Source organism: Pundamilia nyererei, unplaced genomic scaffold (genome assembly GCF_000239375.1).
Source record: "Pundamilia nyererei isolate P.nyererei 1_Seehausen unplaced genomic scaffold, PunNye1.0 scaffold00392, whole genome shotgun sequence".
In the NCBI taxonomy this organism is placed as follows: Eukaryota; Metazoa; Chordata; class Actinopteri; order Cichliformes; family Cichlidae; genus Pundamilia; species Pundamilia nyererei.
In genome coordinates, this window is record NW_005187793.1 from 126,912 (window position 1) to 136,937 (window position 10,026).

Sequence of the window (10,026 nt, forward strand, 5' to 3'; positions counted from 1 at the left end):
AATACAATAACTGAGTACCTTTTCAGCACTAAATCCTGCAGCTTATCTCTAATTCACAATAGTCATTTCCTGCCTGAGCACTTATTAAGATTTTTAATTCATATTGCGTTTATAATTCAAAATTGCGTTGACTTAAATAAACCCTAACACCGACGACAGGGGTCTGGGTTGGTCTTACGCTTGCCTCATTTTCACACGACCGTGGTCAGATGGTTTCTCATTGGCTATTTAGAGTTCAGTACACTCAGCCCGACTCTGATTGGTGCTCGGGTTAGTCACATGTTCATCACTAACCAATCCGGTGAGTCTGCTAGGAAACGCTACAGTAAGGTGCAGGCAGCCACGCTGAGAGTGCTAAACTCGGGGAGAGGGTTGTACAGTGTGTTTTAAAAAACATTCAGGTAGTCTTTTTATTAGTGTATATGCAGAGCCATGCCGGAGGACAGAACTGAGCAGCCACATATAGTTACATGTACCGCTCCAGTGAATATAGCTGTCATTAAATACTGTAAGTATCACCTGGACTTGTGTTTGAGTTAGCATTGTTTTGTTACGGTTGTATCATTTGGACTCAAGTAAAACTGAATCGACAGTGCCTGTGTGTTAATGTCTGACTGAATATTGGCTATTAAAGGTCTGAATTACTCTCGAGTCTATTTATATTTTATCCTAATATCAGGCTGATGACACCTCGGTTGAGGACTCCGTGTTAAAGCCTTCTTACTTTTCAGGGGGCAAGAGAAATGAAGACTTAATTCTACCCATTAACTCATCGTTGAGCGTCACATTGCATCAAGACCAGGTATGTTAATTAAAACGAAATCCTCACGAAGCCTGTGTCTGTAAAAAAAACACACACTCTTTCTCTATGTTTTCTCATTTCGTCGTGTTTCCCTGTCGAGAGCTGCAGAATAAACTGCTGCTGTGGCAGTAAGAGTTCACTGAATGGAGCCAAAGTCTCTATAAAATAGACTGTTAAGAGAATATTATGTCATAACATTACTGTTAGTCTCAATTAGGATTGCCAGACAAACTTTAAATATTTATCTGCTGTTTTAGTATTTGCAGTGTGAACACAGTTATATTAAACTTTACCTGTTCACGTCTATTAGATATTCTACTAAATGAATATTGGGGGGGAAAGTATTGTGACAATCTGGAAGAAATTCTCTGTTACTCAGATTACAGACGATTGGCATCACTTTTGCACTGTCCCTTGAAACTGGGATACTCAGACATACACTGTGTTTTGTGCTTTTCACATGTCTCCGGGCTTCAAATTGGATATTATGTTATATTAGTAATAACATACACTACTACATACAGCACCATTATTTCTCTAGTTTCTCTTTTGCTCTTCTTTGCATGTTTGCTGCTTTTTTGTTCTGTTCTCTGTAAAGATCTGTCAGTTCTTTGGTCCTTTTTGAAGAACACACTGCACACCCATGATGAGATATGCTTTTGGCAAATAACGCTTTGGGAATCATCTTAATGGTGCAAAAATACATTTTTATATTTTATGTAGCTTTACCTAAAGAAATCACGAAATGTTTTGGAATGGCTGAAGTAACAAAGTTCTTAAAGATACAATTTAAAATTGGTTTGGCTAATTGGTCTGTTATGTATGGACATAACACTGGTTCATCCCTTGAGTCAGGTGCCTTTTTATGCTTGAGTGATTGATAAATCAGTTTTAAGTGGCTTAATAAACAAAAACAGATCCCTCTATAAGTGGTTAGGTACAAGGACTGGACTAAAAATGTGTATAAAAGCATCCAATGTCCAAAGTAAAACTTTGAAAGAACTTCAGAATGCCTGGAGAACTATTGCTCTCGAGCACTCTTAAAAAACTACAAAAAGGTCTGGTTCTTGGAAACATAATAGAAAAAAATGAGGGATGGTTCAAGATTTTTGCACACCACTGTAAATGCAGCTTGATACCGACGTACCTTCCTTTCTTCTTCTGCTTAGCTGAAAACAACCACTACAGTTGCAACCAGCAGATCATTTCAGGAGGATCGAATATGGCTCAACGGTAAAGAGGAGGACATAACCCATCCCAGACTGCAGTCCTGTCTGAGAGAGAGTGAGTGTTGTGCATTATATTTGTAAAATCATAGAGCAGACAGAAAGGAGTGCATATTACAATGTAGTTTTCTTTCTTTTTTCTTTATGTTTAGTTCGACGATTGGCACGGAAGAGGCGTAATGATGGAGACTCTGGCGTGGATTCAGCTAGTTTGTCACACAAAGTCCACATTTGCTCAGTTAACAACTTCCCCACTGCTGCTGGACTCGCCTCTTCAGCAGCTGGATTTGCTTGCCTGGGTGAGCTTGTCTGTGCTATAATTCACTTTTGCTAACATCTCCTTCTCCATCTTTCTTATAGTTGATATTGCTTCACTTAGTCCCAGTGTCTTTGTTTTTTTTGACTGTTCTGTGGCACAGTTTACTCTCTGGCTCGGGTGTTTGGAGTAGAAGGAGAGTTGTCTGGGATTGCTCGTCAAGGCTCTGGCAGCGCATGCCGGAGCATGTATGGAGGTTTCGTCCAGTGGATCATGGGAAACAAAGAGGATGGGAAGGACAGTTTAGCCCAGCAGGTGGAGCCAGAGACTCACTGGCCTGAGCTCAGAATCCTCGTACTAGTGGTAGGTCTGATTGTGGGTATAGAAGAGTGACACTAAATAAGTGAAAATAATACTGATGAATTTGCGCTTTTACAAATGCAGGAATGCAAAAGTTACATCAATTTGATGCACTTCTGTCACAGGCCAGTGCAGAGCGGAAGCCAGTTGGCAGCACCTCTGGAATGCAAACCAGTGTAAAAACAAGCTGCCTATTAAAGGTGTGTTCACCTTATACTGCAAATGTCAGAATTTTAATGTATATTGATTGGCACTTTATTTAAACCCAGCTCACTAATACAACACATGTCTGACTGTCATACCTGTGTCCGTGTGTGTGCCTGTGTTAGCACCGCGCTGAATCTGTTGTCCCAGGCCGGATGGTAGAGATGACTGAAGCAATACGAAAAAAGGACTTTGCAGCATTTGCTGAACTAACCATGAAGGATAGTAACCAGTTTCATGCCACCTGCCTCGACACGTGCCCCCCTATCTTCTACCTCAATCATGTTTCGCAGCAGATCATCAGTTTGGTCCATCGTTACAACAAGCATTACGGGGAGACGAGGGTGAGCAGCTTTTACAGTGACATTATGGGAGAAATATCTGGGCACTGGACTTTATTTATTTATACATATTTGTATTTCCATTCCCTTATTTACATTTTATTTTATTGTTTGTCCATGAAATTGATTTTTCTTAATCACTCATCCAACTTGGGGTCACAGGTGCCTGTCCCAGCTGATATAGGGCGAGAGTTTAGTTTAACAGTGGACATGTTGCCAGTCCATCACTCAACACCATACCAATGAAATAAAGAAAACTTAATTTCCTCATGTGTTAAAATAATGCATTTTTTTATGATGCCGTAAAGAAGATGTGAAAGATGTGTGATGGTTTTAAACTGGAGACAGGAAAATCTCATTTTTTCTGCAATAGTCACATCCTGTTTATTATCTTTATAGGTAGCCTACACTTTTGATGCAGGGCCCAATGCTGTGATCTTCACTTTACAGCAGCACGTTCCTGAGTTTGTGCACATGGTTCAATATTTCTTTCCCCCAGAAACCAACGGAGCAGAGTAAGTGGAAGGATGTTAAGCTCATTCCCTTTAAAATCCGTCTATAGCAATTAATTAATCCTGAAAAATCAACATTTAAATGCATATATATAGATATATACAGTGGAAAGTATTAGGTCTTTTTGTGTAATCTAAAGCTGATAAAGCAGACCTTTTGCCCATTAACCTACTCTGAAATTTGTGAAAGTGAAACTTGTTTTGGTTTGTTAAAAATCAAGAACTGAAATCAGTTCTTACCAAGGTGTTTAAACCCTTTGCTGTTGCATTCAACATTTTGATCAGGTGCATCCTGTTTGCTTTAATTATTTTTGACACGTGTCTACAACATAACTGTGGAAACCTAAACGATTTGAGCACAGGTTACCAAGGCATGTGCCTGTAAAGAAAGTCTAACAAATCATATTGTATTAAGGCCCAAAGTCCAGGAAACTCTATAAAAACTGCCCACAAAACTGGTCAAGAGCACCATTTCTGAGGTTTTGAGTGTTCCCAAAAGTGCATTGTACTCAGTAGATTAACATCTCTAGAAGATATTTACCAGAAGTTACCTTGCCATCCAACCAAAATAAGTGATCAAGCAAGAAAGGTCTGCTCTGACTGAACCTCAGAGGTCCTCAAGTTGTTGTGAAAACCTGTTGGAAAGACAGCCAACTTACTGGTCAAATGATGCACACACTTAACTCCCTGAGCAGACCACTATTTCTGACTAATACCAGGCACTGCTTATTATCTTGCTGAAGGCAAGTGAATCAGGATGCTTGCATACTATTGGGGTCTTTCTCCACAGAAGGGACATGAAGACGCAGGGATGTAAAGATTTCAGAAAGGGAACATGAAGATAACCTGCTTCAAATTGCACACAACCTGAAAACACAGAAATAGCCTGAGCTAGAAAAAACCTGCCTAGAAGAATAAATCTGAAATGTCTATGAAGATCTGAACCTGCAAATGCTGCTAAATGGACTTCCACAGAGGACTTAATGTTGCATCTTAATGTTGAATAATGTTTTAGAACAAATGGTAGACTTGTACTTTTGCTTATTAAGGTGTATTGGCCTTCAGTCCTTTTTAAAATGTGTCACTGAGTGCTTCTTTCCTCTCTGCAGCTTTATTAAGGGTCTTCCAGTCAACTGTGCTTCTCTTTCTGAGGAGCTGAAGCAAGGTATTGGTCTGGAACCCATGCCAAAGGGAATAAACTACATAATTAGTACTAAGGTATTCACTCATATTTATCCACACAAGCAATTACTCCAACTTTGTATTATAGGCTTACTTTAAACAGCAGCTGAAAGATACAGAGGTTTTAGATTTAAATGATCCATCTATGCTGCACAAAACTGCAGTGATGTGTCTGCTGTAGGATTGCAAGAAGGTTCAGATGTGTCTATGCAATACCTTTCAACATGCTGTTATGAAACATTGTCTTGCATTGGTCCATTTAACTAGGGCACTGAAAGACCATGACAGTTATCTGAACCTTTGACCAGTGAGTGCTTCATTTGAAAAGCTAACGTTTCCAAGTGGAAAGAATAATTGTATAATTTTGAAGCTGTGAACACTCAGACACACATAATTAATCTGTTGTTTCATCTTCTTGTATTGTCTTCAAGGCTGGACCAGGCCCGCGTGTTGTAGAGGATCCTACTCAGCACCTGCTTTTATCTGATGGTTTTCCCAAGAAAACAATGTGATTTCCTCCTGCAGCCCTAAAGGAGCGAGTTCTACTGAGCAACAGGAAAGCCAATGTGACTTAGTTGCATACAACTTTTATCGCAGCAATACCAGACACCTTCCTCACAAGAGCGGAAGATGATACGTCTCCCTTTAAATATTAAACTGTCCTGTTTGGTCTCTTTTCATATCATCATTACTCCTTTGTGTTCTTTCATAGCTTTAATCATTTCTGTGTGTCTGTAGGTAGATAAACACTGATACTGCCTTGACACGGGTAGTAAATAAGTGGAAACTCTTGCAGTGAGCAATGCACTGAGTCATAAATACAGATCGGACCGGAGACTGGAGCTGACCCATTGTTCTCTGACCTGTCTGATCAAATCATTGTCTGTACAGTTTTTTGTTTCTTCTTGTTAATCACCATTTCCGATCAACAGTGCATATTTAATTCATGTCAATTCAATGTCAATGGCACACAATAAAATATATTTTGGTCAAGATTTCATTTGTTGTTTGTGATTTTTGTCATCATCCGATTCTCATCCAGATGAAAAAATAATTCTCTATTCAATCTCAGAACTTTAAAAGATTGACTCATAATTCTGGTACAGACGCAGCAAAAAGGACAGCAAATAATAGATAAGGAAAAAAACAAAACTTTTACAAATTCCGGTAACCTAACAATCACCGCCACAGTCAACAATCACAGTGTGAATATCTTGGGATAAAGCCGGTCTTTCTTTTCCTTGTGTTACCTGCCAGGAGTTTTCGGTTCTTCCTCTTCCGCTGTAGCGCTGCATTTTTTTCGGACATGACGCTTGAAACGGAGATTGGCTAAGGCAGAACAAGCCTCGCCCTCTGACCTGCCCTCCTGCACCCCTCAAATCTCGTAAATACATTTTCTTCCTTGTAGAAACTATTATCACCGTCGGTAATCCACGCCGGAGGAGCTCCAGGAGGTTGCAGAGGTGCTGTTAGGTTAACATAATGGGGAAGATTGAGTGGGCGATGTGGGCTAATGAGCAGGCTTTGGCGTCGGGTCTAAGTGAGTATGAAAACTTTATTATTATGGAGGGAAAGGAGGGGGGGGGGGGGCGGTATTTAGCGTGTTTCTTGTCTTATTCGGTTACATGAGCGGTTTAATTCAAACAGAATATTTTCAAAGGGAATTATACTTTTAGCCTCTTGTCTAGTTCATTTACAGAGTGTTTCTGACAACATAATAAAGCACAGTTTACCATCTCTTTGTTTGTGCAGTCTGCTGGAGTGTATAATTTTAATCTTATCTTCCTGTTTTCTTCTTTCAGTTCTCCTCACAGGAGGAATCGTAGGCGTTGCTGGACAGTTCAGAGGGTGGCAGTTTGCTGCTTATGCAGTGTATCCTTTGTTTTCAGTTGTATTTTTTAATTGTGTCTGGATTTTTGGCTTATTAAGCTTTTTCTGTGTTGTAGAAATAACAATATGCTAAATAACTTAAAATAAAGTACAGATGTTATTTACGCCACAAAAATCTCTCGATTAGAACTGATATAAAGTATGTATTCAGGCTACAGTTTGCATACAGGAAGCTGACATACTTATAACAAATAAATACATTATAGGCTACACAGCTAATACTAGAGCCTTTAGCTTTCTGGTCTGTATTGACGTGATAGAACAGATGATGTGATTCATCTGTCCTCCACTACATCTTAAACAGGCTCTGTTGGATTGAGGTGTGGTGATTGTGGAGGCCATTTTAAGTTCAAGAAACCAGTCTGAGACTGCGTAGTGCACTGCCCAAGTGAAATGAGCAATTACACTGTAGCCATGCAGGGACACATATGCTCATCAACAATACTCTGCTGTTACATTCAAATTATACTAAAACAGTAACGATTCGTTAAATGATGTGCCAAATTTTGACCCCACCATCTAAATGCTGCAGAAAGAGAGTCATCGCCAATCAACCAGGCAATATGTTTTTTCCAGCCATGCATGTCCACTCATGGGCCCACTGTGTGCTCTGTTTACTTTTCTTAGCTGCACAAATTGAAGCCCGTGTGGTCTAAAGCTGCTGATGACCATTTGCTTTTTTTTTGACAGATTTTGTGCTCAGAGATCCTTCTCTGCACAACATGTCATTTTAGTTTCTATTGCATTGTTGCTCAATCAGTGCAGCCATTCCTCTCCTATCTTTTCCATCAGGAAGTGTTTTCGCAGCTCAGTGGGTGAAATTTCTTTCTCTCTAAGGCTTATTTAAAGTTATTAATATATGTCAAAAGGCATTTTGTTCCGGCCTCATTAGTGACTGAATTGGTGTTTTTATTGACAAGCAGTTGAATGAGTGTTATTAATACAATAACTGTCAAATGTATATGATGCATCACACAGTATGTTAAGCACAATTATGCAGCAAGTTAACATCAAACCTGACCAAATGTTCTAGTATTATGGATTTAACCGATGCTGTGCTTAACAATGTTCACACTGACATGCAAGAACATTATTTCTTTTTATTCATTAATGGCAAAAATACAACATGGGAAAGTACTTTCTTTTCCCATGTTGTAGCTATTCTTATGAAATAATGGACATATTCTCTTTTGTATTAGAAACAATGCTCTCATTCATTATTGTCTTTGCCTGCTGAACCGCTCAGCGTCACCAGTGTTTATCTCAATTTCACTTCTCAGACTTATCTCAGTGAGCATTCTTATCTTACTTCTTTTGGTCCTGTTGACTTAGTGCACTGTGTTTACTGATGATGATATATTGTTTCTGTTTTTATGTCTGTGTGACACTTTGCATGTAAATAAAGAACATTATTTTAAAGAAAACACCTTGACAGATAACTAGTGCTGCTGGGGTGTTTGTGTGTCTACTTGAGTATCCCAGAAGCAAGAGGGCCAAGGGCACGAGTGTGGAGAGAACGTAAGCAAACACTATTCATTTGGATGTGTGATGGACTTTAATGGACAAGTTCTAAGTTGCTCATGGTTGTGTCCTAATTTCTCTCAGGGGCCAGTACTGCTTCACTGTGTGCGTAAAAGCCTTTGGACCACTGACCAGGAACTACTATGTCAGGGCATTCTTACATGCTGCGTGAGTTCCTTATCTCAGCTGCTATCTTTGCCAAACAGCTTTCTATCACTGTCGATTAGTCAAGAATTATGACTTGGTTTATTTTGTCTTTTGTCGTCAAATTCCTTTGTTTTTGTTTTTTTCCCTCAGCATCTGTGTACCTGGAGGTTTTATGCTTGCCACTGTTCTCGGATGTGTCTGCCTTGGCATTGCCAGCCTCATCTACCTTGCAGTAAGTTTGCAGCTTTTAACCCATTTATTTTTCTTTTATCCAGTAAGTTAAATAACTTTTTGATAAAGTTGTTAACTGAAGCAGGAACTGGCCAGTTAGTGGAAACAAGGAAATAGCAACAAGGAAGAGGTTGTTTCGTTACTGGCACCTCTGTTGAAAGATGTAGTTATGAAATCTGAACAGTTAGGGGTGTGACTGAATTCCTCAACACCTCTGTGGATCTCTGTGGAAGCTTTCGAGGTTGCACTGTTTATTTTTATATTTTCTAAACTACTGTGAGTGTCAAAGAAAAGGACCAGTAATAATAATCTTCCTAATTTTCAGGCTTGAACAGTAACTTTCAGTCATGCTTAACTTAATCATCCACAAGCCAGTCATTGTTGATTTGTCATCTTCTTGCTTTGTAGGCCGCTATACGAGGCGAGCATTGGGAGCCCATTCTTCCACGGAAGGAGACCCGAAAACCAGTTGCACAGAGCATCAAGAATCCTCCTCAGAATCCACCACCAAGACCTCCTCCAGAGATGCGCAGGAAACAAGCAGGCGACCTTGAAAAATCAGCCTATGACAACCCCATGTCTGTTACTGATGATGAATAAGCAGTATAGCTTCAGTCCATAACCAGTTACAGTTGGAGTTTACTGGATTGTGTAACTCTGGATGAACAACGTTTTTCTGAAGTTTAGTGTTTCTGTTGACCGGGCAACAAGTTAGACACACACCTCCTTAACTCAACTCAACTAAGAAAAATGGGAGGAGAAAATGAAGGAAGGAAATAATTTGTTCAATGAAGAAAGAAAAATCAGACAACAGAATATAAATGTAAACACTGTAGCTGCTAAGTGTCATCCGCTAACAAATATTGTCAATTTGTTTTAAGTTGTTCTGCATCCAAAATAATTACACTGTGTTTTAACCCTTTACGTATTTCTTAAAAAGCAGCTCATCCCAATGCTGTTTAACAGCTGTTTTTGACTGTATCTGGCTGACATTAAGCCATTTATTAAACTTTTTGCTAGCATTTTCACTGTGTTGTAAATAAACTCATTTTATCCTTTGACTCATTATGTGTTGTAGGCGTATTCTTTAAATCTCTATTCTACAAGGTTTCTGTGGTAAATTATTTTAAGCAATGCAACTTCCCCATTTTGCAAATGTACACAATTTCAATATGTCAGAATTTCCCTTTCTTGTCTCAGCTGTTTCTTTCTTCTTCTGCATTTTTGTCATATTGCCATCAATTGTTTGCTTACAAAGGGAAAAAAATCTTAGGATCATTCATTTGGTTTAGGTGCTGGTTGTCAGACAAGTTCTGCATGTTTATGTATTGTATTATATCTTTTGTTACCCCTC

At 39.2% G+C, this 10,026-nt stretch overlaps 2 protein-coding genes across 2 annotated transcripts; both read left to right on the forward strand.

The window, feature by feature from the left end:
- Positions 1-74: 74 nt before the first annotated feature.
- On the forward strand, positions 75-5,876 carry mvda (mevalonate (diphospho) decarboxylase a). The gene is made up of 10 exons (XM_005752947.1): positions 75-508; positions 732-802; positions 1,972-2,086; positions 2,181-2,327; positions 2,448-2,647; positions 2,770-2,844; positions 2,974-3,192; positions 3,589-3,704; positions 4,811-4,919; positions 5,315-5,876. The coding sequence occupies exons 1-10, from the start codon at positions 433-435 to the stop codon at positions 5,393-5,395; spliced, it is 1,209 nt and encodes a 402-aa protein (XP_005753004.1). The 5' UTR covers positions 75-432; the 3' UTR covers positions 5,396-5,876.
- A 356-nt stretch (positions 5,877-6,232) lies between these two features.
- cyba (cytochrome b-245, alpha polypeptide) lies at positions 6,233-9,738 on the forward strand. The gene is made up of 6 exons (XM_005752948.1): positions 6,233-6,423; positions 6,686-6,755; positions 8,217-8,291; positions 8,379-8,462; positions 8,592-8,673; positions 9,081-9,738. The coding sequence occupies exons 1-6, from the start codon at positions 6,366-6,368 to the stop codon at positions 9,270-9,272; spliced, it is 561 nt and encodes a 186-aa protein (XP_005753005.1). The 5' UTR covers positions 6,233-6,365; the 3' UTR covers positions 9,273-9,738.
- The last annotated feature ends 288 nt before the right edge of the window (positions 9,739-10,026 follow it).